Below are 26,865 nucleotides of genomic sequence, written 5' to 3' on the forward strand. Positions count from 1 at the left end.
TGAATGTATATCTCTTGCACGCATGAGCAGCGGATCCAGCATTGATAGCAAGATGAAGCGCCACCTGGCGATACTGGCAAGGAGATGAGATGGACATAGAATCCAGAGTGGCATCTTGTGGAATCCCAGAAGCCTCCGATGTCGTGACTTCAAGTGAACAGGTATACCTTCAATGATATCCATGGCAGAAGATGCTGTACGAACTCTTTGAATGATACACCAGAAGAGATTGATGATCGTTGTTGTTGAAGGCTTCGAGAATTTGCAAATGTATGATTATAGAAACCAACAAAGATGCTCAAGATACTGTTTGACTTATGGAAACGGGGAATAGAGGATCCAGATTGACGTTCTGTGGCAGACAATTGGAAGTTCAGTGCGAATGATCATAGACGTACCACTTCCACTTCCACAGACTTCCACTATCCTATCCGAGTCTCGCGAGCCAGTGTGAGGAAAGTTTTTACTGTTCAAGGTGGGCCACGGAGCTTGGATCGTGAGCCAAAGTAAATTTGGTGATCGCAACGAGCTGTCTACAGCGCGATGAAGCTTTGAATAGCCAAGCTCCTTTCCAGATTGTCACAGTAACGGCCTGGGAATCGGGCGCTAATTACGAGCGGTCTTCAGCAGGTTCTTCATATGGTCAAGTTCACAATTTTTTCTATGAAGATACTGTTATACATGCATACTCAATCGAGCTCGAGCTATCACGATCAATGGTCTATTTCCTCTATTTCGTCTCTCTGCCGTCGCCGCCGTTCAAGGTGTTCATGCAAAAGACTGGGAGGATGCGCCTTGAAAGCCCGACCCTCAACAACTTGAAACCCCTCAGGAGAAACGTCAAAGTATAATGACCTCCTGACAATCAACCGTCCTTGGCCGCTTTCGCTTGTGTATGTCTAATTAGTACGAATGGCCAGCAACGGGGGTACTCCGTGATGATTCATCAACATGAATGATCAAACATTTTTTGCGAATAGTTTCCTGCTTCTAGTTGTGCTTACTCCTTGCAGTATGTATGAATAATGGTCAGTATAAAATCCAGAGGCTTTCTTGCTCTCAACATCATCTTCAGTTCTACATCCAACCTTCCTCCTCCAACATTCATACAATATTCGATGTTACAAGTTGAAATCACCTTTCTCTAAGGAAGGCTCAGAGTCAAAAACAGTCCTTGTGCGTTGTTCTCTACATCCCGTTCATGTTCTCCTTTTCACCATTCACACATCCATCCAGGTAACCGGTGGTACAGGATTCCTTGGTACCCACATCATTTCCCAGCTTCTCGAGAAAGGATATATCGTCCGCGCAACAGCCCGTTCACCCTCCAAACTCCAAACAATCTTTCCAGAAGCCACATCAGAACAAGTTCAAGTTATCGCAGTACCGTCGTTGACTGTAGATCATTCAACAGCATTGAAGGAAGTCGATGCACTAATTCACTCTGCTTCGCATATTTTCGGTGGAGGAGTCTCTGGGCAGGATTTGTACTCTGCGAGTGTCCGTCATTTCGAGCCTATGAGCTGAGCACTTACATCTGATTTTCAGGGAGCCTATGAAGGCACAGTCTCTCTTGTGAAACAGGCGATTGCGAGTGGAGTGAAAAAGATAATTCTCACTGGAACTTTCGTCGACCGTCTTCGATTGCAATCTTCAATGAACTCAATGAGTGACACTCCTCTATCTAGCTGACTTTCAAGCAACTTTCGGTACCCTCGTTTTAACAGAAGCCGATTTTGGCTCCGTCACCGCTGAAACTTTCGACCTCAACCACGAAGGGATGCGTGTTTACCAAGAAGCGAAAACTCTCGCAGACAAGGCAATATGGGATCTCGCCCTATCGAACCCCAAAATCGACTTCACCATCCTTCCTCCAGCTATCTTCGGTCCTCAATTCAGCACTGATGTAACACTCACTTCCTCTGCTAGCAGCCTTGGCTCGAACGCCTTTGTGTAGATGCTTTTTGCACCTGAATACCCTCCAATTCCAATTGGACATATGATTGACGTGCGGAATGCAGCTCGTGCTCACGTCCTCGCGCTTTCCATCCCGCCTGTGCCCGGACGTCATAAGCGGTTTATTATCAGTAATGGGACATTCTTGTGGAAGGACATTGCATCATTGATACGGAGGAGGAAGCCTGAGCTGGCAGGACGTTTGCCGAAAGAGACGTCGGTCCCTGGTCCCCAGACTAGTGCACCCATAGAAACGACATTTGCGAAAGAGGTGTTAGGTATGACAAGTTATATTTCGCAGGAAGAAACATTCCTTACAGCTGTTGAGTTATTCTTGAGTGGGAGAAGAAGTTTGGTCGGCGTGGCTTGTAGATTTATTGCGTCCTCTTTGGGCCCTCTTTGTAATGTTGTACTTGGATATCTGCTCATCATGTTCTATTCGAAATGGCTAAACAAATCCTACTGCTAATTATCAATGACCAGTCAGTCCCCATTGTACATTTCAGCATACATTGTGTCACATGGTACTATGAAAGTGAGTCAGGATGACTCAGGAATTGCATTGTGGTCATAGAATGCAGCATGGAAGATACACAAATTCTTTATACATAATTCGAAATAAATAAATAAATATTACAACAATAAAGTTATTGGTTCTAGGTATAAAAACAAAGCCATGATCAAGCATTGTGTCCAGCTTTGACCTTCCTTGGACTGATACGGACATGCTCTTCCGTAGCAGTGGGCAGTTTATCCTGGTCCGAAATATGTAGGGGTTGAATGTAATATGGTGTTATGGTGTCAACACCATTTGGAGGTACTGTTTGTACCAAGGCTTCAAGATCGTTTGAAGCTACATTTTTGTCTGAGCCATCTTCAATTCCGATCTTGAGTTCTATTTTAACTAACATGAGGGTTGGAACAATTCCCTTCATCCTTGCTGAGTAGAGAAGCAGGTGAACAATGATACACATACCACTATTATTGTGAGGAAGGGTTGTGTGTCTACCAGTAGTAGTTGGTTTACAACCATGCTTATGATTAAAGCAACAGGATAGATCGAGCTGGATTCCAGCCTGCCAAGATGTAAATATGTTTAAAACAATCAGAAAAAGGAGAATGGAGAATGGAACAGACATCAATGCAACTATTTGTCTGATGCTCTTGTCATGAGACTTGCTAACTCCCAGCAACTGTTGTGTAACATGGGCTAGCCACCACATTCTTCCCGCTTGATTGTGACACAGATCAGAATACTTGAACAAAGTTTAAAGTAATTTACCAATGAGGCCTGTCAGTGCGAGGTTGGTGAATAGGTTAATGGATGGGAAAATCAAGGATATAATTGCCGGTCCTGCTGGGGCATGCTCAGTCTGCACTATGACCTGTTCTTGATCATTCTTTGCAACCAATACCACTCCAAAGACAGCAACAACTTCACCAGAATGGTAGTTATCACACTGAATTCTGTACTACATTTTGATACTCACCAGTATTCACCAGAGAAAGTATTGCTAAACTGGGAGTAACATATTTCCTTGAGCCCCACACCAAGTAGCAGCGATACAGCTGGGTGAAATGGTTAATTCATGGTTAGATCATGTTATGAAAAAAGAACCAACTAACAAGTATAGTGTCTGCTATTATACTGCAGGAAGAGAATAAGATGATTTAAGACTCAGGTGCTTTCTTCATCATAAAGTGAAGCTCACTTTGCTGCTACATAGATGCCACGTTGTGCAACACTGAAATTAAAATATTTCAAAAGGCATAAGAGCAAGGGGTAGATGCTTTGTGGCTCAGGTCACAAACATACCAACCTGCACATGTTGCTGGATGAAAACATACAAGCAGGTTGGCATACTTGTTCCACAAAGTCCTTTCATTTTCAAAACCTGTATGCATGCTGGATCAAGGATACTAGCCGGAGAGCACTCTCCAGCATATAAAGTTTTCAGAGCAAAATGTTCAGCTTGCTCTGGTTACTTTGACTGCTGGCAAGTGCTCTTAGCTGCTCTAGGGGAATTAGCCAACAATACAGGTTTTGCAGATGCTTCCTCTTCTTAGAAAGCAGGGACTGTGACTGCAAGGAAGGAAATACTCACATTAAAATTGAATATGATTCAAACAAGGAACCATCATCAAAACTCAGGCCCAATGTTGATGTATGCACTTCCAAGTATGAATTTATTTGCAACACAGTTAAGTGGGTTTCCTCAATGATTGAGAGAACTGTGGTTGCTGTAGCCAACAAATAGAGCAGTAAGAGGGAGATTTGAAGACAGTTTTGTCGGCGTTTTTGAAACTCGAGGTATACGTAGAGCCAAAATAACATTGTGTATACACCTACATTGGGGCTTGAGTACTAGTGAGGAATTGTCACAATTATGCCTACTAACCAAGGAATAAGACTTCAAACTGCAGGATAAGTTTATGATTTTCAAACATTCAAGCTTCATTTGTATGACTTGTATGACTCACCATCACCAGGATGAAATAGGACTGGACAGACCCAAATATTTCGGAAAACAGCATTTGTTGGGGCGCCATTGTGAGGAATATAAGGTGGGGAAGCCTGAATTTATAAGGTTCAAAAATCTCTGCAACATGCCTGCCAAAATGTCATCAAGATCTTGTAACACAATATCTGTTGGTTGCAAGTGTGATGAGAAGTGATGGCAGATCATGATGAAGATGATTCCTAGGCAATCATCGACAGTGCCATCAGTAACTGCCGCACCTTCCAACATCCTCAGACTGTGCAAGGATCTCATTTTCAATACATATATCATGGTATAAACACCACAATCAAATGATAATGGGGGAGAAATTGTTATGATTTATCTCGTGTTGCAGCTAGTTCTGAGCTTCTCACATACTATATGCAGTATTGCCATTCTGCATATTTCTACACTCAGTTACAAGGCTGATAATTTATTGTCCTTATGTACATCAGCTTTGTGTATTCACAATGTCTGAGTCACTGACTGACTTAGCTACTAGAACATCATTTCTTCACATAGTTGACACCATGCATACAGTGAAGACTGTACAGTGGCCCACAATCCCACTTTGATGACATATTCTGCAAGAAGCAACATTCCTTGCAACTGTGAATGTCATTCTTGAGCAAGAAAAGGTGTTTTCATGTTGGGATAGTATTCAAACACATACCTAGAAAATGAAAAATTGAGTTTGGCACTGGACAATGACTAATGGGACTCAGAAGGCAGGTAACAAAGTGGCCTAGGGGAAAATGAATTTTGACCTAAGGTAGTAGTAACATTACAATCAAATGTGTTGCCCCATTTTTACAGGCTTAAAATGATTTTCCTTATGTAGCATGTATGGTTGAGGCCTGGTGTGTATGGCTACAAGATCATATGGAATTTCTTCTTCATCTGCCAAACTTTCTGTGACACCAGGGCAATAGGCATTTTCAATGCTTATTTTCAAATCAGTCCGGACTATTATAAGAGTTGCAGCAATTCCCTAAAGTCTCACTGAGTCAGGGTTTAGTTCAGTTGAAAGATATACATACCACTATCAATGTGAGTAAGGAAAATGTTTCCACTGTTCCTTCATAGACAGATAGAGCAAGACAGATAATTAGGGCAATAGGATAAAGTAAGCCTGATTCCAGTCTGTAAAAAATAATATTGCGTATCAGAGGCAGGGGGATGACAAGTGAATTGGACAAACATTATAGCCACCATGGTGTTCAAATCCGTCTCATGATTGGCAGTTGTTAGTGACCGTTGAATAGCTCGACCCATCCACCAAATTCTTCCAGCTTGATGAACACTCCCAGGTCAAATTTAAATCTATACAATATGAAACACTCTCTTACCAATTAGGCCGGTCAATAGCAGATTTGTGAACAGGTTCACTGACAAAAAGGCATAGGAAATGATTGTATCTGCCACTTGGATTGATATACTGTTTCCTTTGGTTGTCAGTAAGTTGGCTATGTTGTCTTTTGTAAGAACTGTTGCAAAAATGGCAACAGCTTTGATGTTTTTAATATGAACTTCTAGATTTCATTAGGAATTGTACTCACCAGTATTGACCAGAGAAATGATAATCAGTCCTGAAATAACATACGTTCTTGAACTCCACATGGCATAGCAGCGATACACCTGGATAACGTGGTCAGTTTAATACAAAAAAGCATTTGAAGTTACTAACTAGTAGAGCATCTGCTATAAAACTGTAGGGAGAGTCAGATAATGAATATTGAGAATTAACTATTGTGATTATAGCAAGGCCTCACTTTGCTGCTACATAGATGCCTTCTGCTGCAACACTAGAAATCAAAATTAGATACCAAGGATTGGATAAGGTAGATGACAATCACACTAGATTTGCATAGGAGTTGAAATGGAAGGCTGTGAGTGGGCTATCAATGTCTTTGGTGAAGATGGCATCAAGTATAAACAAAGTCATTTGGTTTCCAATCAAGATTGAAATGACCACAGCTGTTGAAGCCAAGATATAGAGAAGGGAGAGCGAGAACTGATAACAGCGCCGCCGCCCTTGTTGGTGAATCTGAAGGTACATGTAGAGACCAAACAATGCCGTGTACACCCCTGTATAACAAGTTCCGTCAGCAGTCATAGTAATGTAAGTATTGTGGACTGACCATATAAAGGTAACACAAACTACTGAAAGAATGAGACTATCGGAAGTACAGTTATATGAGGTCCTGCTTACCATTTCCATAATGGAAGTAGGCTCTGTAAACCCAATCACAATCTTGCCTACATCGACAGTCTCATTACTTGCAGACATGGTGGATCAGTGATAAGGAGATTTGAAGATGGAGAATCAAAAAATATTGCCCACATTTATACCAGGTAATCCTGCATGGTTACAAAGGGGTTAAAAGCGGCGTAATTGCAGAAGTAACATCATTATTAGACAAATGGGCGATTTCTGAAAGTGAACGTCCCCCGATCACTACCACTAAGTGGGCTAAAGAATGAACTACTCAAATTAAATTCCCGCCCGCGCAGCTGGATGACAGAGTTCAGGCTTTAGAGCACATTTTGACATCGGAGGTTTAAAACCCCTATCCTCCTTGAGGCGCAATTCCGGGAATTCAATACTAACGGACGGAAATAATGTGAATGGCTGGGAGCTTTATTGGCAGTGAAAAGAACATGAACATCGTATTCCCTGTCATGACGGATACCTTCTCAGTTGTTCGCTGTGGCAAAGAGAAAGGTCGATACCGGGTAGGAAGACATCGAGAGCTTTCCCACCCTTGAATAATGACGGCGTGTGTTCTCAAATTTCGTAATCCAGCATCCAGATTCTCTCTCCACGAGCTTAACCCTTTTCCTAGCTGTTTTTTTTTCCCTCGTCCCCCAAATTTCCGTCCAGCACTAGTCGTTTCTTCACCGAAAACCGGATACATCAACAGGGCGACCCACCAGGGTCCCTTACCGTCGAATCCTTGCACAAAAACGCCTTCTCCGCTCTCTCCATACCCCCTCTGATTTGTCCACACACGAAGTAAAGCAAGGGCATCGTTGAACGCCGGGACGACCTGTTGTATAGCATGTACAGAGAGTAGATATGATTTTGGGATGAATGAGGTGAGCAGGGCGGTGTTGTACAACGGTGAGGGTACTTTTGTCGAGTTCTCTAATGATGAAGTTGATGGCGACTCATGCATAATCCGGATAGAATCACACTGGAAGCTTTTCTTCGACCTGACGACTACGGCCTCGACCTTTGCTTGGTCTCTGCTTCTCCTGATCTCTCAACCTTGACCTCTCCGTGTTCATTGTCAAAACTCGAGACAAAATCTACTGCAGCTTTCCAGACATGTTCCGAGTCACTTTTCTGCAATTTTGTGCTCTGTGTACCAACACATGTAGTGCAGAAGTACATTCATTCCTATGTGGCTATCACATTCCCCCCATTTGGACTTCCTGCAAACCCCCCTGGTCTTGTCGCGAGGGTATGAACTTCCTTGGTCTGGCCTAGGTGCGAAGAAAGTTGAGACCGAGAAATGTGTTCCAGTAGGGAGGAGATACATTGTCCTGGATCTTGCACCTTCGGCACGTTCAAGTTCATCGAATAGGATATCTCGTCGAAACTCAATAAGTTGACGTACGGCTTTGATAATGTTCCGGTGGATACTGTGAGGTTGTTGCCGAAGAGTTGACTGGAGCTAACCAATGTGTTCTTCATAAGCAATGAGCTCACTACGACAGTCGGGTGTAGAGCAGATCGCATCTATCGTGTCCCTCCAAGCTCGGCGCCACCTAGGCTGGTCAATAATGGTGGTTGTGGGCACTGGTTTGGTGAAGGTGGATGACTTGAGGGCTTCTGCAATTTTGGCCAGTCGCGGTGCCTCTGGATGTGATCAGCGCATGTACTTTGCCAAGTTCGATATGCTGGTCACGGAAAACCAACTTTCGGAACTTCTTTGGGAACTTAATGATCCCTTCGGTGTTTTGGCAAGAGTATGGACTGCTTGACAAATGCATCATAATTAACATCCTGTTCACTCACTTGCGATGGGTTCGATTTCAACAACGGCAGTGCGTTTTTTCACTGGTAGCGTGGTTCTTTTCTTCGCTACATCGCTTTCGCCTGGACAGTCTGATTGATATATGCCTTTTAGAAATGATTGTGGTCGATGGCACTACCGCGAGGAGGAACTCTTGAGTCAAAATTGTTGAAAATTACGTGCCCGAACTTGTGCTGGCACATTAAGACGTATGAAGTGAACATATGGTCACTCAAGTTTTGGTCATCAAAGCAGGTTAGCATATGTAGAATCAGAGTGTATTTCCTGTAAGATATATCGTGATGTTCATGATGTCCTATTCCAGTTTCAATATTTTTTCATTCTGGCGGTGTTACATACATCACTTACCACAAGTTACCAAACAACCAGATCCTGAACATAATGCCTGAGATTATGGAGTATCACCTAATGCACTCAATATTTCGCCAATCACTTCTGCTGCTTGTCCTGCGAAATCCGCTGCCTGTCCCGCAAACTGTCCTGCACTGTCTCCTATTTGACTCATAATCTGACCAAGTCCATCCGCGAGTACTTGGAATTTATCTACCACTTCTGGATCCATCTGATCGGGCAACTCCAACCTCGAAATTTCAGTGTTAACTCGCCCTACCTGATCCAAGAGGCGGGGCGAATCATCTGGACAGTTGTTGTTGTCGTCAATGACAATGATCGTCGTAGTGTCATGTTGAGGCGGTGGTCCTTTTCCTGACCTCCGCCAGTCCCCGAATTCCTCTTTGAGCCTCTTCAGCTGGTCAACCTTCTCTTTCCACCTCGGGGATGATGTAACTTCTTTCACCTCTCCCTTCAGTGTTGCAATTTTTGTTTTCAGCTGCGACAATTTTGACTTGAAAGAATCCGAGAGCTTCTTGGATGGCGGGCATGAATGTTGCGCTGAATTTTCGAAAGATTTGGGAGTACCCGGGACATGCGCTGAAGGACCACGAATCCTCAGGTCATTGATAGATGCTGCCTAATGAAAAGGGATTGGTCAATAATTCATCCATGATCTCAGTATGATAGTGGTTTACGAACATTGAAAGGTGCGGCCGAAGCAACAGATATGAGAGCGAGAAACACAAGCGGAAATATGGAAAAGCGCATCACAATGGAGGCGAGGTAGCCTTCCAGAGAAGAGAGATGTTAGAGCCTAAGTTGGAGGTGCAAAAAATGGACTTACTTGAACAAGAACAAGAGAGGTTTTGAGTTGTATAGGCAGTTCGAGTTTAACTGTGTGTGTAGTTATCTCAAAAACAAATAGCGGGCTCGGAATTCTTTTCGCCAGCGAAAAGAGACTTGAAAGTGACCAGCACTAGCTTAAGATATGTGGTGAGTGATCGAGAAGAGCGGTCTCTGATTAACTTCGATCCATTCTATAACATTGGTTGTTTCAGATTTCGCTATAACTCCGCTAACCGATGAGAAACTATCTGAAATTATCCATTTTTCCAGGTTGCAGGCCAGGGTTGTACCTGTGCCGAACTTTGTGTCTCATGGCTGCCGAGATTTTGGAATAATGGGATGTGTATGGACTTGGACCTATATCTATATGTCAGCATTGAAATCCTGCTCTACATGAACAGCAAAGCAAGATTGTGAGGGTTACAGAAAGAGGGGAAGAGGATGTCAATTTCATATTCCAATGGAATCAGAGCTTGAAGTGAGTCGAGAGAGATGTGTTAAAAGGATTTATGTGATTTGGCTTTGAGAAGGGGGCAAGGACTTAGCAAGCCTTAGAAGGTGGTTGAAAGCAAATGTGAACCACATTGTCTTGCAAACTATCTACTAACTGTAACATACAAAGAATTGAAGATAACTAAGAATTATATATTTCCCAGTCCTCTGAAGATGGCAGCGTAGTTGCGTGGCTATCCCAATGAGTGCTGTTAGCTGATTCCCCTCCGTCAATTTCCTTAGATACACCCAGCCTCAACTGATTGTACTCTTGTTGTTTGACATCTAGTAAAGCAAGGGTGTGGTTATCCATTTTGCCAAAACCATAAAAGGGGCTCGAATTTGACGAGGATGGGATTAAGTCAGGCGTTCCCATATTGTACTCATCTTCATCTTGAATATCAACAGATGCATCAAGTAAATATGCATCAAAGTTCTCCTGAAACATAATGGTTGAATAAGAAGGAAGAGTATCATCTCTTTCAATTTCTTCAACGTTTTCGACCGTGTGGTGTATGTCTTCATTCTGCAGAGATTTGACAACCGCTTCCCAGTCGGGGTTTGTCCACTTAGAAGTGTGTTCATCAGCAGTGGGTAGTAGAGTACGACTGCTACCCGCAAAAGAATTAGCAACCGGTGATTGCATCACATTTCCAAAAGAAGAGGATTGCCCCAGTCGATTTCCGCTATCAGGGAATTCCCGCAAAGCACTGGTATGTATAGTATTGCTGGTTCAAGTGTTAGTGGATCAATCACAATGCCAAAAAATACCTCGACGTACCCTTTACTATTACCTCTGTTATTCAACTGTGACAACAATGTCATAATATCGTCCAAATCTTGTCTTTTCTCGGCGATGTTGATTTCCAAGAAACGCATCCTTGCCATCATTATATGGTTAGGCATACTAGCGTATTGTGTCTGCAATTGTTGCATTTGCAGAGTCTGCATGTGGATGTCACCACGAAGAATTTTCGCTTGCGCAGTTAAATCCCCAAGTTTCTGGTTGTGAATAGATATTCTGGGTTTTTGGGAGAGAACGAAACATGCATAAGTATAGCCTGCCATTCATTGAGTACACGAACATGTGGGACGGCCGAATCACACATACTGCTAGCCGTGAGACCGTGTTGGACATGTAGATTGCTAGTTTGAATACGGCGAATCAGTTCCTCGTCATCTGGCATCTGCTGATCATCCTATGGTGATTTATGTACGTGTCAGTCAGCCCATAGGGTTTCTGATGCAGAAGGTTGCTGAAGTGCCTACATCTTGAATGTCAGTCGCCCAATCATCATCATGAGTTATGGCGACATCTAGTTCGCTACTCTGTAAAACAATCTCTGAGGAACAGCTCATACGATCATACCAGGTGGAAAGCAATGAACGTACGTTCTGTAGAATCCAATGGTTGATTATGTCCGAAGGATGATATATCTATAATGCGAAATCATTGCCAAAACATAACCACAACAAAATTTCACGGCTTACATGAATGCTGGATATGTAATCCAAATCAACTTTCGTTGCATCTTCATTAAGCGCAAATTTATGTTCAGAAGGGGTAGGTACCTGATGAAGAGGATACAGCCACCGTCGCAATATCGACGACCAACGAGCTTCTGGATTTGGCGCTTTAGGGAACAGACTATCGGCATCCAGGTTATAGATGTGAAGTATCTCGGTAACCTTCTCGCGAAACCAGGTTTCTCTTACAGCAATTTTGAAACCCCGCAAAAAGACACATCCAGATTGTTGTCCATACCTGTCATCGGCGCCGCTCGACGATGAGGCAGAATTGCATGTACGAAACCAATATTTTGGGTATCGATCTTCGCTATGAGTGGACTTGGGCACATATTCCAACTGAATATTTTCTGGTATTGCATCGCTGAATGATGCTACTCCCCATGCCCGTGCCTTGTCAAAGCCGGTGACAAGATACAAGGATCCGTTGTAAGCTGTACGGCCTAGCGCTCCGTTGACATGCATGTACCATGAAGGTGCACATTCAGCAGCATATTTTTCAAATCTTGCTCGATGCAGGTGATCGACTCTTTTTCCTCCTTCTGGTAGCACGAGAAGAGCACCTTTAGAAGCTGTCGAGCTATAAGATAGCCCTGCGCCGACTTCATCGGGTATTGCTCTAAATCTCGAATAAGTCAACTATTCCTGGTAAATAGAAAGGCGGAACCTGGGCTGAACTCACGAATGCAGTCGGTTTTTGAATGGGTTGTTTGGAGTTGGCGAAGCTGGTATTCTTCTCTGGTGGATACGATTAGGGTCACTCGCAACATGAGAGCCCAATTCATATTCTTGTGTGTAATCCTCTGTATCGTCACAATCAAAATCTAAAATAGGTCTAAAATCCTCGGGAACTCTTCCCAAATTCAATTCATGATCTGGCCCTTGACAAATATTGAAAAGATAATCAAACCCTCCAGATTCCGTGAGTATCCCAACATCTCCGATGTGAATCCCTTCTCTTTTGTACGACTCTGGTAGGCGTGAGTTGTCCGATTTGGGTTTCCACAAAGGATATCCCTTTTTCCGAAGGAGCAACATTTGGGCGTAAATTTCGCTTTCAACCAGTGGAACGGAATTGTAATCATGTGCAAGACTGGTAAGTTTTGAGGGCGAGGGGAGGGTAGATGCATGAGGAGGGGCTTCAATTGGAAGAGGGTATATGTGAGAATTGAAGACAGGGCCCTTGATCTCGAACCCAGAAGCAGAGGGAAAGAACCTGGAACCATATAACTCGAGCTTAGTAAAATTGAGAATATTGACGATACATAAGACATACTGAGGGGCAGCAGACATTCCTGGAAGGGAAATGGGGAGGGCTGTAGTCATGGTGGTCAGGGGATGGTGGCGGAAAGCAATGAACGATATGAACCCGGTCCCTAATAGCGTCATGACTTCTATAGTACATGATTATTGGTATGTTGGCTGACAGAGCCACCAACCATTCAAATGTCAGGTAGGCGTGCATCATTTTCATACTAATCATCCGCTTCAGCGGTGCACAGTTGCAGTGCACACACATAATAAGGTAGACTCGGAGTTGCACAATAAGGATATAGTATAGTCTTATATTGGAGCGCGTGTGCGTATTCCATGGAATTATTGAAAGATCAATCTAACCTGCTGGTACGACACCGTCAAATCGGAGATTTCCGCCAGTGGAATGAGCAACCTACATACCTCGCCTTTGCCTGGCATGAAGCCTCTTCAAGCTCTTCATCGATGTTCACTCCTCTTCACTCTTATCTCTCATTATTACCCTCATTTGCATTGTCCTTTCTGCAAGAATGAGGGTGGTCCTCCGAAAAATGTGCACCATTCGATTTCCCGGAATACCCGCCAGATCGTGAGGATGATTCCAAAATTGCGAAAATCAAGACGGGACAAGCTTGAGTACGTTCAGTCGCGAAAACAAGTGTGATACATAGATAGGCGCCGGATGAAAAATGCCCTTCACGTGAGTAAATACTGATAGACTCCTTCTATTAACTCCAACCACGATGGCTTGACGGTCGGCTCGAATTCAAGCACAAACACGCGCCAATACCTCTAGTGAACTTCAGGACTCGAATGCAGCTCAACCCTTGTTAGCATTTCAGGATGAAGAACAGAACATCGAGGACCAGGAAGACCTTATCGAAGATGAACGTCCTCGTAAACGGGCCAGAAGTAATCCTGAAGGTCCTAGAAAAAAGAAGAAGAGAAGGGGTGTTACAAAGTTATCAAGAAAGGTTCGCGGTAGGCTGGGATTATTGGAAAGACTGTCAAAAGACATTCCACTGGATGTTATTCTTGAGGTATGTTGGTTTGTCTATCAGGCTATGATTGTTGACTTTACCATCGGGCTTCTCCCACTCTATACACAGATATTCTGCTACCTGGAGCCCCGGGATCTTCTTCGTCTTGCCAGAACCTCTCTTGATCTCCGCCATATCTTAATGAGCAGGACTTCGGAAAGCATCTGGCGCGCGGCTCGTGAAAACGTCGAAGGCCTTCCGCCCTGTCCAGCCGACTTGAATGAACCTCAATATGCACATATCTTCTTTGAGCCATTCTGCCATGTAAGAGATCAGTAGTATCTGGGTTGGCATTGCTCTGTAACTGACACATCTGAATCCAGGTATGTAGCCGCCGCGTCGCAAGTGTACTATGGACATTTCGCGTGAGATACTGCAAAGATTGTGCATCAAAGTGAGTACACCACTGTAAAATGTTTCTTCTTTCTTTGAATCACTAACAATGTCTTGTGGCACAGATTACCTTTATGCAATGCCAAATTCTATGCCGAACAGCCCGAAGGATTTCGTGCGATATTGCCTCGGGAACTCATCTATACCTGTATGTATTTCTCCCATTTTCTTTTCGCTATTGCAATTTTAAGTGTATCCGCGATTCTAGCCAGCCAAGAATGGAAATTCGTCTGTGACTCCGAAATAGCAGACCGATTGAGAACAGAATTTGAGGCACTTCAAAGTGCAAATGAACGTACTGCGTGGATAGCTCAAAAAACTCAAGAAAGTGATCGCATGTCAGAGGCAAGTGTTGTCACATTTCTACAAATTAATTAATTGAAGCTAATCACGCAATTGAATGTTCTAGCATAGACGCCTTTGCCAAGATTGGTTTGCTCAAAAGGAACTCGAACGTGCTCACGAACAAGTCAAGATTCGTAGACAAAGGAAGGAAGAGTGAGTCTGTTCAGTATGTTCTCTTCGGTCCTCAACCCTCCCTTTACTAGCATTCTCATGCGACTGGATGAGATTGGTTGGCGTCAGGAAGCCGAGGCGATGATGAAAACAAGTAACTATAGCCTGGATCCTTTCAGTGAGCATAAACTAGTCAAGCAGCCAAGGAAATTAACGGACTACGGTAAGGACTAGATTTTGCATTCATCTTATCGTGACATGACAGTCTCACTGCAGGTTGGAATAATATCAAAGACAAGCTGGTAGAGATGTTATCAGACCATAAAAAGACGGGATTAGCTGCCGTGTAGTGACAGGCTTTAATATTTCGATCGACTGATGATTACTGTTTTGTGATGATGGTGATTGGAGAAAATCGGAATAGTGTCCATGTAAAGTGAAGGGGATAAACGAGAAAAACGATAGCCATACGGAGTCACCAATAGCTAATCATCCTGAACATTCTATATGTAACTCGCCTTGAGCTTTCTTTTTTCCGACACTCGGGCAACCCAGCCCCCAATCCCCAACATCCTTTATATCCTTCTTCTCTCTATGATCATCTCCGAACTGGTTACACCGGGATCGAGGATCATATCGCAAACTAGTGAGACATTTGAGAGGTAAGGGGGATATGAGAGCCAAAAAAAATGAAGGCGGTATTGAGAAATTTGCTTCAAAAAGGGTAGAGGAGGCTTCGGGCAGGGGAAGTGTAGACTTATTGACATACTTTTAGATGGCTTGAGAAGCAGAGGAGACATCCTGAACGCTCCAGCATGCCAGTGAAAAGAGTAAAAGAGGGACCAGGGACAGTACCTGGGTGATATCAGCGAAACGGGATGTCTGATCCCCAGGCTTTTAGTAAAATTTTACCACTGCGTTGGTCTACATCTACAGGCCGACAACTTGAACGCAGGAGCAACTGATGGCGGCGAGAAGACGCATGAGTTGCGCCGTCGAAACTCTGTGTACATAGCTGACTTCCAATCGACCTTTGACATGGATCGGAATGAGCAGATGGATCACTGGTTAGAGTGCACAGAATCAAGATTAGAAAGCTCAGCTGAGAATGTGCCCACTACCACAAACTGCCAATGCCGAGTGCCTGCAGGATCTGTGGAGATCTGATGAACAATCGGCAAGATTCCGCACTGCATCCGGATGTACTGGAATTTCCGAAACAAGAATGATAAACGCGCGCGCAAGGTTTGCGTTTATGTACAGGCAATTTGCAGGAGGAATGTTATAAACCGTAACACCCACACTGATTCAATAAGACGAAGGACTTCGATTCTGTTTTCCGGCATCCCCGCTGTTCTGGTGACTGGAGGCTCTGGACCCACGACAAAGCATCATTTAACAGCTTGTACAACAACCAGCTGTATCCCTTCAGGGTACCTTCGGATCCTGTTTTGTTACGACGGCCACCACCAAAAAACCCAAGTGTGTTTGACGATTTGAAAAAATGCCTTCAGCAACGTCAACGTTGGCTCGTCGTGGACCAAATACCAACGCTACATGCGAAACAGGATACCAATGGACAGAAGATGCAGCAGAGCTCTCGCCCTGTCTCATTGCAGCTGCTATTGTGGGTGGATGTGGAAGTTCTGGTGAGTGTCTTGTTTGGTTTTGGTTGGGAGTTGCAGGAAGAAAGTGAGAGTTTCACTGAGCTGGGACTCTGGCAGTTGGCCGACTGGATCAAAGATAGGAAGTGGTGGACTGTTGAACAATTGCTAACCAACTCTCACAGACTACACCGTGCCCGCGTTGACTTCAGGATCTCATTATAACCCTCCTGGAATAAACGGACAGCCAATCAATGGATGTAGTTGGTGAGCTTCCTCGTTATCTACACACTTCTGGACATAACCGTCCTCCTCTTCTCTTTCCATCTTTCGGTATTGCCCAACTGTCCATTGGTTTCGGCACACCACACAACCCCAAAAATCTATGCAATCACCACCCTATCTAATTATACACGATACTCGGAAATCGCCCAAATTTATTGGATTCTGGACCCTCGACTTCCGATCCGAAAATACCTTCGAATTTGTCGTCTGATCTCTCCATTCTTTCAATTCGTCTGGGAATATGTAGCTCATGGGCGGCATACAATATGTATAGCGCGTGCACTGCATGTCAAGGTCTGGATAGTAGCCTTCTAACGTGCGCGCAGTTTTCTCACTTCCTTTGTTCAACACTCAAATACGATCTCTTGTACTCCAGATGGGTAGAGTTTCGTGCCAGTTGCGGCTCCTCTCTCTCAAATACCACGTGCGTTTCGTTGTCGTCTCATCCAGAATTCAAGTTCTTTCTCAACTGTTTTGTCACAGATACTACCCTTCCGACGTTGTAACCCTTGGTAATACCTCAATACCCTTCTACGCTACTGTCGATCGTAAGTCCACTCTGCCTACTTCATTATACAACAAATGACCGTTCAATATATGGCTTGATTACATTTTTGTTTGCGTATTCAGCTTCAACATGGCCAAACGCAATATTCAACGTCAACCAGGCTCAAAATATCTCCGAACAAGGTCATCCGGACGTATACGGCGCTCCTCTGACTTCCTCTGCCCCTTCATCTACACCCGCCCCTTCTTCCAAATCCAATAACGCTGCAGCTATTGGCGGCGGTGTCGCTGGTGGAGTAGTCGTTCTTATACTCGGAGCATTAGCAGCGTGGTGGATCTTGCGAAGGCGTCGTCGCTCGGGTCTCACTGGCCTCAAGAGGCAGAGTGGGAAACCACAGGAACTGGATTCTACTCCGTATAATGCCTTTGAGCAAGGACACACGAGGTTGATATCGGATCATGCGAACCCGTCGAATGTCGGAGAGGCTAGTTTTGGAAATAGCAGTTCAGGTAATGGCATTGATGGGTATATGGGCTCCATTGGGATGCAACAGCTTGGGTTCTCGCCGTCCCCATTTGGATCTTCGTCGAATATGGGCTCGGTTAACTCCATGGGCGCATTTTCCACTCCTCCTCATCAGATCGTACTCAGCAGTAGTCCTCCTCCATCGACGTACAATGCTCGCGCCAGTACCATTACCGGAATCACTCGGTACGATTCACCGTCGCCAAGTATGCAATTCATGGCCAGAAGCCAAAGCCCCGATTCTTCGTTTGGGCACGAGATGGCTATTCAGCCATTTGTACTGCCTATGACGATGCCTTCCTCTGTTTCGATGCATAAGGGTGGCGGCGCAGGGTACGAAGCTGCTATAACTCGACAAAGCTCCCAAGATTCGTTGTTCGCTCCAGTCCCACCCCGAAGAATGAATCCTCCAGCGTACAATGACGCCGTTGGTACTACTGGACTTTCTGACTCGAGGGACGTAGCAGCTCAACGGCGCGAAACACACGGGACGGGTCATAGCGCTGTCCGACTACCAGTCGATGAGAAGTCACAGCATTTACAAGTCCCGCAAACGATTCACGTTTCGCAGGATAGCTCCATCGCAGGCCCTGATCTTGCTGCTATTGATGCGTATGTGAACCAGACGTCGGCGAATACACCGAGACCTGGGGTTGGAGCTGGAAACAGTGGTGGTACGGGTGGTGGTCAAGGCGGATTGGATACGGTTCCGATGCTTCATACGACGGCGGTCACTCCTGGAATGCCTGAGGCACCGCAGAGAAGGTTCACGGTCAAGACTATAAATACGACCATAGATGATGGCACGAATGATAGTGTTGGGGGTGATCGTGATCATCGAGGTGAAAACGGGGGGGATAGAGAGAGCGTAGGCATTGCTTGATTTTTTTTGATCTATAGTGTACGAGTTTACGGCTGCTTGCTGGGGATCAGGACTATGTGTGATACGGTGTTTTGTCTTTCTCATCTCTAACTATAAGACCTCACGTTTTATCACCCCTTTATTTTACGATCTGTGCAGCATATGTATCTGTATTTTTAACATAGTTGTACATGTGGTATTATTTCATGCTTACTTGATATTAGTCTTCAGAGGAGACGAAAGGAAAACCTTCACTCTACAGACTTCAAACGCTCTTTCTTATGATCTGACAATATCTTCACCAACTCGTTTTTAATGGCGTTCCAACCTTGAGTGGAAGTCAAACGCCAGTCGAAAATCAGTCAAAGACAATGCTCACCGTAGTCCGTCAATTTCTTTGACTGTTTGACTAGCTTATGCTGACTGAAAGCATTTCTTCTGGAACCTGGAGGATACCTTGGCTTTGCCATTATAATCTGGGCCTCCTCACGCCATCCTATTTTGTCTAGTCGAACGAGAATGCTAATTGAGGAAATTGAGTGGGAAATTGAGTACAGCATCCCTATTCAAGGACACTACTGTTTTAACTTACTCTTCCTTCCTTTGTTTGCGTATCTCATCCAGTTCTCGCATGCGTGCGAGGATCCTGAAGGAAGACCACCTGGTACAGCGGAGCGCGTGCTAAAACCAAGTTAGATAATTACTTGGTGGTTATATATGACATCATTCACATTGTATAACTGTTTTCTTTCTTCGACTTTTTGGTTCAGCCATGAGTCTCGTTCCTCCGTAGATTGTAAGGCTTGAAATTGTGCTTTCAATCGAGCGCCTGTTTCACCATGATGGATTGAGATGATCCTGTCGCCTAATGAAGGAGATTGATGGAATACAATCATGAAAGAAAAACACAAAGTAAAAACCGGTATCGATCCGCTCCCGAAGTAGGATGTTGGAGGCTTGAAATTCCTCAGGATAATCGGTGGGATCGTATATAGCAAATCTTTCAATAATTTGATCAGTGATTGCATGAGTTCGAGAATGAAAACTGTGTATCATACAGATCTAGTGCACACTCCTTGCAGCACCTCATGCGAAATGACCAGAATACGTTTTCAACGCGCCGATCACATACCTAAGTTCAATGTGTTAGTGACAAAGAAATTAAGAGAAAGATCCTTACATGACAAAAGGGCTCAAACATAATATAAGCATACTGAGGCTCATTGAGATCTGGAGGGGGAGGTTGTAGCTCTCCTCTCAAGTTTTGACGAGCGGCGCGCCAAATATCTTCTGAACTCTTGCTCATTAGGATATTTCGAAGCTCGTGGGACGTCCTTGAAAGACGAAGTAGATCACGGGGCTCAAGATAGCAGAAAATCTTTGTACGATGAGAGGAAATTAATGAGAAACAGGGGTTGTCGTCACATACCTCGAGACTAACTTCCAGTGGCACATCTTTTACCAGTCTTTCTAGCAAACCCAGTCTGCCGCGAACTTTTCTGAATGACTTCGGTACAACTCTTTTCTTCCTTTTCTGGCTGCCCTCCGTAGGCCGTTTAGCCCGTTTCCGAGGACGATCATCTTCGGAAAGTTCTTGATCTTCAACTTCCCGCTTTTCATGACCGACCTCTGCGAATGATATTTGAATGGCATTTACATCATGCGACAGATTCTCAGCTTGTTTTTCTTGTATACGAGCTGATCGTCGAGCCATTGATATTTTGAGATCGATAGAGTCGCTTCATGCTCGTGGTGTGCTCGTGGTCCTTTTATAAAGGTCACAAAAGCACGTGTCGTTACTATTGAGTCATATCCTACTCATTTCAAAGAAACTCATTGGATGCTAAGGACTCTGAAACCTGGACGACCTCTAGCAAAACTCTTAGAGACCACTTCAAACCACCGCACTGACAAGTATGATTCTCGTTACACGTACACCACAAAACTTCCATCGAAAATGGTTAGATTTATTTCTATGGGATACGACTTGGCTACAGAGTGTATTGTGCAAGAGGCGAGTGAGATTCAGATCGCGGGTACGATTCTCACGACCCCCCCCCCCCCCCCAATTGAATGGAAAGGCCCGTAGAGGCCCGTTGACTACAAGAGCAAATTTCTACAAATCCTTCAATTTGACGACATCTTCCTACATAGGTTCTGCTGGGTTTGTACAAACAGTTTATGAGTATTCAAAAATCAATGATTGAATGAAATTGGCAGAGTTTGTGCCACAAAAAGCCAATGAGAATGGCTGGTGTCGTCATAAAGTTCTAGGCTTTGGGCCTTTCTCGTGGCAACATAAGTACCCGCGATCTGAATCTCACTCGCCTCTTGGTATTGTGCATGTACCGGGACTCGCAGCTTATTTCTACGGTCCTACTGCGGCCCGCGGCCAAAACTTCGGAGAAGGGATGTGGATTGAACACCATTCGATTCCTCCTGGCACTCGGGAACCCCAACATTGCCTTGTGCTCGTGGTCAAATGATGAACAAAATCACCCCGGTGTTCGCGCGCTGATGCGCTGTCCAAGGTTCAAGGCTCTATGTGTTTCACTGTATAAAAGAATCATCTCAATTCGCTCAATGTGGCTCGCTACGACTCGTCATGGCGCAAATAAAACGTGCTATCGCTTTCGCTTCTCTCTTATCCTTACTGTTTCCTTTGGTCTCAGCTGTGGCGTTCGAAGGGGCTGTTGGCTTTGGCTCGATCGCAACTGGAGGTACTACCTCTTATGTTGTGACCACTCTCGCTGACTCTGGCACCGGAACCTTCCGCGACGCCGTGAGCGAATCTGGCAGGAACATCACCTTCTCCGTCAGTGGGTATATTGTGCTCGAATCTCCGGTGTCGCTTTCCAGCGACCTCACCATCAATGGTCAAACTGCGCCTTCGCCGGGGATTGGAGTCATGGCAAGGGAGATCTCTGCTAGCGGAAAGAGCAACATTATCATCCGGAACTTCCGCATGCGTCAGGGAAACGAGGAGACGGATGACACCAAAAGCGCTTTTAACATGGGCGATGCGACTAATGTCATCCTCGACCATTGTTCTGTTGCCTTCGGCGTGTACGACTCAATCGACGCTGTTGGTGCAGTCAATGTTACTGTCTCTAATTCTATCATCGCTTTGCCCATAGGTCAGCAGTTCGGAGCTCACTTGGAAACTGGACCATCGACCTGGTACGCCAACCTTTGGGTCAGTGCCCATAATCGACAGCCGCTATCGAAGGGCAACACTCAGTACATTAACAATGTAAGTGTATTTTAAGAAGGTCTAGTTACCATGCGGGGATCTACTCACTGATCCTGCCCCAAAGATCATCTACAACTACCAAGCTGCTTATACAGTTGCCGATACTGGTGGTGATTTTTCTCATGATATTATCAACAACTACTTCATTACTGGACCCAGTACAACAAGCGCCTCCGACGACTACTATCAAATTGACGATAATCAGAGCGTTTATGCCAGCGGAAACTTCTTAGACAGTAATAAAGACGGTGTGCTCAATGGTGCTGCAGCCAACACAGTAGGAAGTGCGGAAGTCTTGAGTTCGCCTTGGTATTCTACCTCGCTCAGCATGGCCAGTCTCACAGCGGCGGAGGCTTACTCCTACGTGATAGCCAATGCTGGAGCTTCACCTCGTGACGAGGTTGATACTTACGTTGTTTCCACTGTTGAATCTCTTGGGACGGAGGGTGCAATCATCACGAATCAGGACAGCACCGGACTCTCCAATGACGGGTATGGAACCCTCTAATGTCTTCGAGTCTGTATATCATTCATTGTATCCTTGTTCGTTGTACTGGGTCAACAACAACATTTTTAAAACCTTTAATCTTGCTTTGGAAACCGGCAATTTATAGCGCAAGAATAGTCGATGATGATAAAAAAAAGTCCATATGGCTATTATACGCCCTGACAAAATTATAACGACACGGGAAGAAATTTGTTTCGTCATTGCGGTCCTGGTAGGCTGTTGCGGTCCGCGGCTAAACCTCTGAAATGAAGACGATACAGAACGTCGTCCAGCATCTCTACAACCGCGAGGACATTGCCTTGTGTCCAGATGCTCAATGTCAAATGGTATACAGAAATATCCCGGATTTCACGCGTTCGTGCGATCTTCGAAACTTCAAGTCTTATAAGGATCAATGATATTTACGCCTTTCGCGATATCTGACTCGTCATGGCACAAAGCAAACGTATCCTCGCCTCCTTCGCATTCATATTCCTCCCAAGTTTGGTCTCAGCCTTAGCGTTTGAGGGAGCTGTTGGCTTTGGCTCAATAGCAACCGGAGGAACTTCTCCCTTCGCTGTAACCACCCTTGCTGACTCTGGTACGGGGTCTTTCCGCGACGCCGTTAGCGAGTCAGGGAGAAATATAACCTTCTCTGTCAGTGGCTACATCGTCCTGGAGTCTCCGGTGTCGCTTTCCAGTGACCTCACTATCAACGGCCAAACTGCACCGTCTCCGGGAATTGGAGTCATGGGAAGGGAGGTTTCTGCGAGTGGAAAGACTAATATCATCGTACGGAACTTCCGTATGAGGCAAGGAACGGAGGAAACAGATGACGGGAAGAGTGCGTTCAATATGGGTGACGCAAGTAATATTATCCTAGACCATTGTTCGCTCGAGTATGGAGTATTTGACACTGTCGACGCTGTCGGTGCGGTTAATGTCACGGTTTCAAACTCCATTATTGCTTTGCCTATTGGACAGCAGTTCGGAGCTCACTTGGAAACGGGGCCATCTACGTGGTATGCAAACCTCTGGGTTAGCGCACACAATCGTCAGCCTCTGTCAAAGGCTAACACGCAGTATATCAACAATGTGAGTGCATTTTCAGGAAATAGAACCCACCCTAGAATGAAGTGATGATATTGGCTCGAAGGTTATCTATAACTACCAAGCTGGTTATACTGTTGCCAATACCGGGGGCGTCTTTTCCCATGATATAATCAGCAATTACTTCATCGCTGGACCCAGTACTACAAGCGCTTCCGACGATTACTTCCAAATCGACGACAACCAAAGTGTCTTCGCCACCGGCAACTTGTTAGACAGCAACCAGGATGGGGTGCTAAATGGCGCGGCAGCTAATACAGTTGGCAGCGCACAAGTTTTAAGCTCGCCCTGGGCTCCGACCTCGCTTAGCATAGCTGGCAGTCTCACCGCAGCGGAAGCATATGCATTGGTGATAGCTAATGCTGGGGCTTCACCCCGCGATGAGGTTGACGCGTTTGTTGTTTCCACCGTCCAATCTTTGGGGACGGAGGGCGCGATCATCACTGACCAGGATAGCACTGGTCTCTCCAATGACGGATATGGAACCCTCTAATTATATACCCATGTACAAAAATTGTTAGCTACATAGCTTTCATTTTACTCACTTACAATACTCCAAACGAAGGTACTACTTCTTACTCAAGCCATTCCATATCATGTCATACGACCACTGTCTCGGCAACCACTTCAAGGCTTTGTACACCCAAGTCGATCCTCCCATAGAAACATACTTGACTGGATTTGCAACCAGTTGCCCGCTTTGTGTAACGATGTAGTCCGTGAGTTGAGTAGCAAAATCCCGCGTAGGCATGGCTCCGTATTCCTTTGTCTGAGACTGGAACATCACGAATCTGATGGAGGAAGAGAAGGACTTGTATAGAGATTCAGGAGGAGGATCGTGGAATTGAACTTTGGCTGCATTCTATAGACCGAACGGGGAATGAGGAAAGAGAAATCATTGGAAGAAGGAAGGGACTGACATTTGCAATATTTGAAACGATACTTCCTGGAGCAACGAGCATGACTTTTACACCCAATGGCCTACACTCCATCTCAAGGGTCTCTGCATACGAATGTAGTGCTGCCTTTGACGCGTTATATATACCCGTCCATGGAGTTCCGATTTCACCTAAAATTGAGCCAATGGGAATGATAAGTCCTTTGGTCTTTGACTTGGCCATTCGGGGTACGATGTAATTGCAAAGGCGGGCGAAACCAAAGAAATTGGTGTCTATCACTGATTGAATGTAATCAATGGGAAGATCTACGAGTGGTCCTGGAAGATTACCGGTCAACCAATCGTACAGCGCGCTGCGAAAGCCCCTACTTACCTATCCCGGGTAACCCAGCATTCGAAATAGCTACGTCCAACCTCCCAGCCTGCTCATATATCTCTTCTACTGCATTCTTCACAGATTCGTCCGAAGTGACATCGACGAGAAGCTTCCGGATGTTCGGGTGTTGTAGGCCATCCATAGATTTCTCTGACCGTGCAGACGCGTAGACCGTACAACCTCGGTCTGCGAAAACTTCAGCTCTGTTAAAAGAAGCAAGTTAGCAGGAAATTTCACGCCAGTGAAAACGGCAATACAAAGCGGCACCAATACCACCAACAGTACATCCAGTGATGAAGACTACTGGGCCAGAATCGCTTGACATATTCAATCGTACCCAGTAGGTGAGGGACAAGTAAAAGTCGGACCAAGTATGGTCATCGTCGTCCCTGAGCTAAGGGGTCTCAATAGGCGCTCACACCTGGGGTTTGTCAATGACCCCACGCGTTTATGGACGTCTATACTTACACAACTCACAGTTTTCGAGCTGGTCTAATATTATGTATGATGCGGTTCCAGGAATTCTAATGATACATTGTCCCAATTTCGATTGCAAGGCTTGGTCAATCGTCTCGTATTAACCTCGCGTTTAACACTTATCATCTCTTAAAATCCTGTGTAACGGTTCCATTTCAAAGATGAATTGATCCGGAGTCATCGACCAGATAATCGTCGAAAACGAGAGGCCGTGGTTCCCGGTACATGTTCAGTCCAATTCCTAGTCCATCATCTTCGACCAGACTTGGGGAAGTCCCCTTTACATACCATGCTGGCACAGACTCGGAGCGATGATGTAACAATGAAGGCTTACCAGCCCGGAGGACGCTTTCAAAGTCAATGAGATCGTCTGTCAGTGAGAATGGTTCCCAGACAGTGCTTGTGGCAGATGAGTCAGTATATGGAAAAGGTAGTCGCAGCGAAGGTACGGTATCCAATTCGGTGGGACTGTAGAGTGAATCTGAATCCGAATCCGAATCTTTTGCACTGGACGGGGACCGGTAGTCCGGAAGTGTGGGGTTGATTGTGTAAGGTAAATCATCGGGGAGAGGATGATCAAGAGAGGAAACAGAGAGCCTTGGCTCAACCAGTGTGGATGAGGGTGCAAGGGTGGCATCCAGGCCAGAAGGGGAATCAGAATAATGATGAAGAGTCCAGAGATTATGATATGTGGATGGGGAAAAGTCATCGAGCATTAAATCCTGTGTCTCCAGATCCAACTCAATACTATGACCTCGCATCTTTGACAACGGTGTTACGCTGGATGATCTGAGGTCAGGAGTTGAGATAAGTTTTGGAGAGCGAGCTAGAAGAGGGGGCAGGAGGCCGCGAACTCACATCAAAGATCCCAGTGCTGCAATGGCCCCGATTACAGTGACGGGTACCGTATTGTTTTTGTACCCTGCAATTGTAGAGGCAATCCCCAGGGCAAATATAACGAGGTTCAGTAGCCATCGTGGGCTACTTCCTTTGAAACTAAAATGCATATGCCTGATAGATAGCCATCGATGCCAATTAGATGAATTCCCAAGCATGATTAGGAGGAAGGAGATTTGCGACAAGCGTAGTTGCACGCTATATAGTCTATCTCTGACTGACGTATCGTTATACTGCGGGAAGAATATGATCAGTTTGGAGAAGTTGTGCCGAGTTTTGCATAGCTTGTACAGTATAAATTATGACTTCTTTTTGGTTATCGAAGCTGTAACACGGGCTGTCATTAATATTGAATTTCCATGGATATTTTCATGCAAGTCGTTGTTGCACAAGCGCAAGCGGTCTATAAGTCTTGGAGTTAAGTGAGACGCATCTTATCAGCGAGTATGTCAAGGGAAATCAATCATCAAAAGTAAAGAAAGCATGAGGGCATCTGCTGAAGAGCGCTGAAGTGCACGGTATATTGACAAGCGGCATAATCTGGCACGATATGCCACCGGCATTCAAGTTGGTTCTCGCTCCAAGTTCTACTTATAACTACCTTTCGCCTGAGCTTGAGCTTTCAACTCAGCTATGATCATATCGGCAAGAATTCTACACTCTCGACGCCAGTATGGTCCCTCCAGAGGTCTCGAGGAACTGACAAGGACTCCTCCGACGATGATCGGTGGAAATGGTTGAA

At 45.0% G+C, this 26,865-nt stretch overlaps 12 protein-coding genes across 12 annotated transcripts; 5 read left to right on the forward strand and 7 right to left on the reverse strand.

Annotated features, from left to right (window-relative positions):
- Positions 1 to 951: 951 nt before the first annotated feature.
- C8R40DRAFT_1065208 (uncharacterized protein) lies at positions 952 to 2,578 on the forward strand (the record flags this gene model as incomplete). The annotated part of the gene is given in 8 exon segments (XM_046225637.1): positions 952 to 1,012; positions 1,076 to 1,176; positions 1,237 to 1,500; positions 1,549 to 1,669; positions 1,689 to 1,906; positions 1,958 to 2,234; positions 2,463 to 2,491; positions 2,531 to 2,578. The coding sequence occupies 8 exon segments, from the start codon at positions 952 to 954 to the stop codon at positions 2,576 to 2,578; spliced, it is 1,119 nt and encodes a 372-aa protein (XP_046092652.1).
- Positions 2,579 to 2,636: 58 nt separating this feature from the next.
- C8R40DRAFT_1065209 (uncharacterized protein) lies at positions 2,637 to 4,506 on the reverse strand (the record flags this gene model as incomplete). Its single annotated transcript, XM_046225638.1, has 11 exons — positions 2,637 to 2,885; positions 2,933 to 3,032; positions 3,094 to 3,187; positions 3,239 to 3,391; positions 3,447 to 3,525; positions 3,583 to 3,604; positions 3,669 to 3,701; positions 4,062 to 4,197; positions 4,307 to 4,321; positions 4,356 to 4,374; positions 4,438 to 4,506. The coding sequence occupies 11 exons, from the start codon at positions 4,504 to 4,506 to the stop codon at positions 2,637 to 2,639; spliced, it is 969 nt and encodes a 322-aa protein (XP_046092653.1).
- Positions 4,507 to 5,247: 741 nt separating this feature from the next.
- C8R40DRAFT_1261933 (uncharacterized protein) lies at positions 5,248 to 6,837 on the reverse strand (the record flags this gene model as incomplete). Its single annotated transcript, XM_046233838.1, has 11 exons — positions 6,802 to 6,837; positions 6,670 to 6,736; positions 6,599 to 6,617; positions 6,314 to 6,545; positions 6,230 to 6,262; positions 6,145 to 6,166; positions 6,017 to 6,095; positions 5,807 to 5,965; positions 5,659 to 5,749; positions 5,498 to 5,600; positions 5,248 to 5,448 (listed from the first exon to the last, which is right to left on the reverse strand). Exons 2-11 carry the CDS (start codon positions 6,676 to 6,678, stop codon positions 5,248 to 5,250), a joined length of 948 nt encoding a protein of 315 aa, XP_046092654.1. The 5' UTR covers positions 6,679 to 6,736; positions 6,802 to 6,837.
- A 2,054-nt stretch (positions 6,838 to 8,891) lies between these two features.
- C8R40DRAFT_1164972 (uncharacterized protein) lies at positions 8,892 to 9,601 on the reverse strand (the record flags this gene model as incomplete). Its single annotated transcript, XM_046230603.1, has 2 exons — positions 8,892 to 9,470; positions 9,533 to 9,601. The coding sequence occupies 2 exons, from the start codon at positions 9,599 to 9,601 to the stop codon at positions 8,892 to 8,894; spliced, it is 648 nt and encodes a 215-aa protein (XP_046092655.1).
- A 496-nt stretch (positions 9,602 to 10,097) lies between these two features.
- Positions 10,098 to 13,024, reverse strand: C8R40DRAFT_1181402 (uncharacterized protein; the record flags this gene model as incomplete). The annotated part of the gene is made up of 7 exons (XM_046232952.1): positions 10,098 to 10,899; positions 10,953 to 11,232; positions 11,283 to 11,370; positions 11,564 to 11,608; positions 11,663 to 12,317; positions 12,381 to 12,914; positions 12,975 to 13,024. 7 exons carry the CDS (start codon positions 13,022 to 13,024, stop codon positions 10,314 to 10,316), a joined length of 2,238 nt encoding a protein of 745 aa, XP_046092656.1. The 3' UTR covers positions 10,098 to 10,313.
- Positions 13,025 to 13,679: 655 nt separating this feature from the next.
- C8R40DRAFT_51618 (uncharacterized protein) lies at positions 13,680 to 15,304 on the forward strand. The gene is made up of 8 exons (XM_046235311.1): positions 13,680 to 13,992; positions 14,062 to 14,256; positions 14,316 to 14,386; positions 14,451 to 14,533; positions 14,594 to 14,730; positions 14,795 to 14,883; positions 14,934 to 15,064; positions 15,118 to 15,304. Exons 2-8 carry the CDS (start codon positions 14,134 to 14,136, stop codon positions 15,189 to 15,191), a joined length of 708 nt encoding a protein of 235 aa, XP_046092657.1. The 5' UTR covers positions 13,680 to 13,992; positions 14,062 to 14,133; the 3' UTR covers positions 15,192 to 15,304.
- Positions 15,305 to 16,237: 933 nt separating this feature from the next.
- On the forward strand, positions 16,238 to 18,823 carry C8R40DRAFT_51608 (uncharacterized protein). Its single transcript, XM_046235310.1, has 6 exons — positions 16,238 to 16,490; positions 16,631 to 16,712; positions 16,978 to 17,046; positions 17,107 to 17,154; positions 17,214 to 17,278; positions 17,361 to 18,823. Exons 1-6 carry the CDS (start codon positions 16,346 to 16,348, stop codon positions 18,644 to 18,646), a joined length of 1,695 nt encoding a protein of 564 aa, XP_046092658.1. The 5' UTR covers positions 16,238 to 16,345; the 3' UTR covers positions 18,647 to 18,823.
- On the reverse strand, positions 18,762 to 20,392 carry C8R40DRAFT_51680 (uncharacterized protein). The gene is made up of 8 exons (XM_046235312.1): positions 20,055 to 20,392; positions 19,806 to 20,003; positions 19,684 to 19,757; positions 19,546 to 19,625; positions 19,357 to 19,490; positions 19,218 to 19,306; positions 19,005 to 19,147; positions 18,762 to 18,953 (listed from the first exon to the last, which is right to left on the reverse strand). Exons 1-8 carry the CDS (start codon positions 20,337 to 20,339, stop codon positions 18,877 to 18,879), a joined length of 1,080 nt encoding a protein of 359 aa, XP_046092659.1. The 5' UTR covers positions 20,340 to 20,392; the 3' UTR covers positions 18,762 to 18,876.
- Positions 20,393 to 21,230: 838 nt separating this feature from the next.
- C8R40DRAFT_1031421 (polysaccharide lyase family 1 protein) lies at positions 21,231 to 22,386 on the forward strand (the record flags this gene model as incomplete). Its single annotated transcript, XM_046223168.1, has 2 exons — positions 21,231 to 21,878; positions 21,943 to 22,386. 2 exons carry the CDS (start codon positions 21,231 to 21,233, stop codon positions 22,384 to 22,386), a joined length of 1,092 nt encoding a protein of 363 aa, XP_046092660.1.
- A 268-nt stretch (positions 22,387 to 22,654) lies between these two features.
- Positions 22,655 to 24,134, forward strand: C8R40DRAFT_51982 (polysaccharide lyase family 1 protein). Its single transcript, XM_046235321.1, has 2 exons — positions 22,655 to 23,460; positions 23,522 to 24,134. Exons 1-2 carry the CDS (start codon positions 22,816 to 22,818, stop codon positions 23,966 to 23,968), a joined length of 1,092 nt encoding a protein of 363 aa, XP_046092661.1. The 5' UTR covers positions 22,655 to 22,815; the 3' UTR covers positions 23,969 to 24,134.
- Positions 24,044 to 25,074, reverse strand: C8R40DRAFT_1031685 (NAD-binding protein; the record flags this gene model as incomplete). Its single annotated transcript, XM_046223190.1, is given in 4 exon segments — positions 24,044 to 24,324; positions 24,392 to 24,726; positions 24,743 to 24,952; positions 25,007 to 25,074. 4 exon segments carry the CDS (start codon positions 25,072 to 25,074, stop codon positions 24,044 to 24,046), a joined length of 894 nt encoding a protein of 297 aa, XP_046092662.1.
- A 307-nt stretch (positions 25,075 to 25,381) lies between these two features.
- On the reverse strand, positions 25,382 to 26,281 carry C8R40DRAFT_1164980 (uncharacterized protein; the record flags this gene model as incomplete). The annotated part of the gene is made up of 2 exons (XM_046230604.1): positions 25,382 to 26,015; positions 26,085 to 26,281. The coding sequence occupies 2 exons, from the start codon at positions 26,279 to 26,281 to the stop codon at positions 25,382 to 25,384; spliced, it is 831 nt and encodes a 276-aa protein (XP_046092663.1).
- Positions 26,282 to 26,865: the final 584 nt, after the last annotated feature.

This window comes from Lentinula edodes (assembly GCF_021015755.1).
Source record: "Lentinula edodes strain Le(Bin) 0899 ss11 chromosome Unknown C8R40scaffold_1, whole genome shotgun sequence".
Taxonomy (NCBI): Eukaryota; Fungi; Basidiomycota; class Agaricomycetes; order Agaricales; family Omphalotaceae; genus Lentinula; species Lentinula edodes.